At 37.8% G+C, this 4,585-nt stretch overlaps 1 protein-coding gene across 1 annotated transcript; it reads right to left on the bottom strand.

The window, feature by feature from the left end:
* Positions 1-210: 210 nt before the first annotated feature.
* LOC126061048 (olfactory receptor 150-like) lies at positions 211-1,161 on the bottom strand. Its single transcript, XM_049857426.1, has one exon. It carries the CDS (start codon positions 1,159-1,161, stop codon positions 211-213), a length of 951 nt encoding a protein of 316 aa, XP_049713383.1.
* Positions 1,162-4,585: the final 3,424 nt, after the last annotated feature.

Here is a 4,585-nt window from a genome sequence, read left to right as displayed (position 1 = left end):
AGGTAATATGGATTACTAGGGGTGACATCTGGGCCTTCCTAGAATTGACTTTGCCCGCCTTGTGACAGATAGCCTTGCATATGACACTATGAATCCAGTCTTATCCTTGGGAACTGTCTTCCAAATAATCAAGTGTTGGCAAGAATGTCACTACTTCTGTATATATGTTGCAGTGTCTGGACTCCTTTCATACTGAGTCTTCACCAAGATTTATAAACCTTTGTTAATGCAAAATAGTCTTTTCTCAATGATTTTATTGAGAGCAACTTTGACATCCTTATTCCTCAGGCTATAGATCAGGGGGTTCAGCATGGGCACAATAATGGTGTAAAACACAGAGGACAATTTGCTTTGGTCCATGGAGCTGACATTTGATGGCTGCAGGTACATGAATGCTGCAGAACCATAGAAGATTGTAACAGCCAAAATGTGGGAGCTATATGTCCTGAAGGCTTTGGGCCTGCCCTCAGTGGAGCTAATTCGCAGGATGCTGGCAATGATGGAGGCATAGGAGCCAAGGACAGTCAAGGTTGGTGCAAGAGTATTAAACGCACTGAAGCACAAAACTACCACTACATTGATATAAGTGCTGGAGCAGGAGAGCTCCAGTAGTGGGAGAACATCACAGAAGTAATGGTTGATTATTTTAGCCTTGCAGAAAACCACTCTTAGCATGCAACCTGTATTAACTGTGGCACTAATCAAGCCCATCATGTATACTTCACCTACCAACCGGGAGCAGACCTGAGAAGACATGGCGACATTGTAAAGCAATGGATTACAAATGGCAACATAACGATCATAAGCCATAACACCTAACATATGACATTCTGATACAATAAAAAAAATGAAGAAGTAGAACTGAGTCATGCATTCAGGGTAGGAGATTATGTTCTTCTCTGTCACAAAGTTCACCAGCATTTTGGAGGTAATGACAGTGGAATAGCAGAGATCAATGAAGGACAAACTGCTGAGGAAATAGTACATGGGAGTGTGCAGGTGAGAACTGAGCACAATCAGTGTGATCATGCCCAGATTCCCCACCACTGTGATCACATAGACTCCCAGGAAGAAAAGAAAGAGGGGCAGCTGGAGTTCTGGTTTGTCTGTTCGCCCAGCGAGGATGAACTCAGTCACTGTGGAGTGATTTCCTGGTGTCATTTTCCTCTGGGAAATCTATGGAGGAAGAGAAGAAGAAACTTGAAGTAGGTGTTTATTCACGCAGTGTGAAACAGATGCAAGTCTTATCAGTTAGGTATCTCCAGTTCTCTCTCCCTGTCCCTGCTCTATGTTGGAAGTTAAATACTCTAGGATTATGGGTCATGCAAATAAACACCAGATGGAATTACATCTTTTTCTTGTTGGTTTTTATTTCTGAACAGTCTCTGAACATCCGAAGATCTGTTCTGATAACTTAGAATATTGAGTGTTCTGACCAAGGTGGTACAATGGTTTAGAATTGGACTACTAACCGGAAGGTTGGCAGTTCAAAGCCACCCAGTAGCTCTGCTGGTGAGAGACCTGAAAATCTGCTAACGTAAAGATTACACCCTAGAAGACCATATGGAGTAGTTCTACTCTGTCACATGGGATCGATATGAGTTGAAAATAGACTCAGTGGCACCTAACAACAGTGACAACAACGAAGTACCTTCCATGCCTTATTTGAAATCCTCTCAACTCTTCTGTAGAACAAATGCTACCAGGAAACAAGTACCTGTTACCATGAAGTTGATTCTGACTCATGTGGACCTCATGTGTGTCAGAACAGAACTATGCTCCACAAGGTTTTTTGGAAGTAGATCAGCAGGACTTACTTCTGAGGCTCATTAACCATTTGCACTATGCAGGGATTCCACAGCAATTACTAGTATACTTATTTTATATATTTGGCTCATAGTGATCATATATTTGCCCATAGTTAGGCATATTATAAACAAGTGATCGCTCTATGATGGAAGACTTTTGTGGCTGTATATGGGTCCTTCACCATTTCACCTTCTGTTTCTTCTTTTAGCTAGTCATTTCTGCTCTCCAGTCTTATCTCTTTATCATTTTAGAGAAACATTTACTGCAATTAATGTGAGGTGAATGTTAAAGTATAAAAATAATGTACTGATCACTGATGCAGGCTGGTTTCCCTTTAAAGAGTACCTTGTCTACTGGCAACAATTTAAAAATATGGAAATAGAGGCTCTGGGAAGTAACTGAATGGCTAGCATTAAGTATATTTCTCAAGCTGAACCCCACATCCAGGAAGGAAGTGTGTTTTCTAATGAGGAGAAGTCAGAAGTTCTGATGACTGAAGGTAAAACTCATTCTTTCCCAAAACACCATGTGCTACATACGCTTGTATGACCTGGCATGGTCCATGACTTGGAGCTTTTGTTCCAGGGGACCATGGCTACAGGATGGAAATCTTACGTGGTATTTTGACCATGTTGTCTTTGCATGTCATATGCATGTTGTCTTGTTGTATTTCACACTCACCTTCAGATCAGAACTTTTATCACTCCCTCAATGGCATTAAAAAGCAGAAACAATGTCTATATCTCTGAGACGTGAGTTTTGCAGGAAGTTGATGAGTCCCTGGATTGGGATACTGTGATGACAGTTCTATGTTCAAAAGAAAAAGATGATAAAGATATCAAAAAAGATTGATGATTTATCAGAAACAAGGAAAAGAGTGTGGAGATAAGAATGAATGTGAGGATTATATTACATTATTCAATGCTTACCATGTGATTAGAATTGTCTAGGCACTTTAAATATTATTTAATATATTTTCCCCAGCAACCCTATATATTATGAGCTTATTATTCCCATTCCATAGATGAAAAAAGTGAAACTTGAGAGTCTTAAGTGAGTTATTCTAGGAGGCAGTGGATTTTCAGTATAGTTGTGGATGATGGTTTCCTAATAGTACAGATAAATTTCACATAACTATGGGGAATAAAAGTAATAATAAAAGACTTGTACTAACACTTATATCTCCTAGAAATATCACTTGGCTAAAAGCAAAGCATGTGCAAAATACGTGCTACATTCAAAGAACATAAGAGCTGGAAAAATTATGATAGTAATAATTAACATTCTTGTGTGATTCTAATTAGACCAGCATGTAGACTGAATCCCACAGTGGTGAATCTTACACTCATCATTTATCCATGCTCGGATTGCTCAACCAATGGTGGATGGATAAAGGGACATAACTAAGTTCACAACTTGTAATTAATCAAAAAGCCATTATCTTTCTCAAATTGTCAATTTGGCGATAAATGTTTGCTGAAGGTATTTGTGCTTCCACTGTGCAAGTGATACATGAAAACAAGCAAATATAAAGCCAAAATTACATCTTCTGTGGGCTCCTCTGCTTTCATGTTCCAAGATTATTCAAGTACAACACTAATGACCAAGATTTTTACAATCTCAATCTTTGCTATTGGCAATTTTCACATGTTTACTACTTTGTGGATTATTATTAAAACTAAAGTCCTTGAAAATTTTAAATACATAGACTTTGAAAGTTGTTTTGTTTGTTAATAAGAAATAGTCTTTTCTTGTTGTTGAAGCTTCTTGTCTACAGGAGTAAAGTTTACCCATGATTGTGAGGGAAACTTTCTAGAGTGAAAGATTGTTAGTTTTAGATAATATCAGAACACTGCAAAATTATGATTTATAAGTGATTTGTCTAGAGTTTTGAAATAGTACCAGGAAAAAATGTTTACCTTCTCAGGAACACAATTATTTGACTTGTTTTGAAAAACAAAGTGTGATTTGCTACCATTAAAAATGTTGCTAGCTTATTAGATGTGCTTCTGAGAACAATAAAAAATGATGTTAATTTTCCAATTAAAATGTTTTAAAAGGAAAAAAAAATTAGGGATTGGTAAATGTCTTTTATGGAGTTGTATCACTGCAGAGCTTCTCTTTGACACAATGAAGACACTGATATGATGAATATAGCATTATTTATAATCCTTAAGTTATCCTTAGATATGTCATACCTTAAACAGTATAATAAATTTAACATCAAATAATAATGCTTTTAAGACAAAAAAATAAACTGTTTTATGCACTACAAAATTCTCAAAGCCACTTTTTTTTCTCTCTCTTTTTTAAATTGTATCTTAGATGAAGGTTTACAGAACAAACTAGCTTTTCATTAAACAATTAATGCAATATTGTTTTATGACTTTGCTTAACAATCCCACAACTTGTCACCACTCTCCCTTCTTGACCTTGGGTTCTCTATTACCAGCTTCCCTATCCCCTCTTGCTTTCTAGTCCTTGCACCTGGGCTGTTGTGCCCCTTTAGTCTCATTTTGTTTCATGGGCCCATCTAATCTTTGGCTAAAGTGTGAACTTCAGGAGTGACCTCATTACTGAGCTAAAAGCGTGTCTGGGGGCCATATTCTTGGGTTTCTCCAGTCTCTATCAGGCCAGCAAGTCTGGTCTTTTTTTGTGAGTTAGAATTTTGTTCTACATTTTTCTGCAGCTCTGCCTGGGATCCTCTATTGTAATTCCTGTCAGAGCAGTCAGTGATGGTAGCCAGGTACCATCTAGATGCACTGGACTCAGTCTG

This window comes from Elephas maximus, chromosome 17, assembly GCF_024166365.1.
Source record: "Elephas maximus indicus isolate mEleMax1 chromosome 17, mEleMax1 primary haplotype, whole genome shotgun sequence".
Lineage (NCBI taxonomy): Eukaryota > Metazoa > Chordata > Mammalia > Proboscidea > Elephantidae > Elephas > Elephas maximus.
Note: the sequence above shows the minus strand (reverse complement) of the source record. Positions and strands in the feature narration are given on the sequence as shown.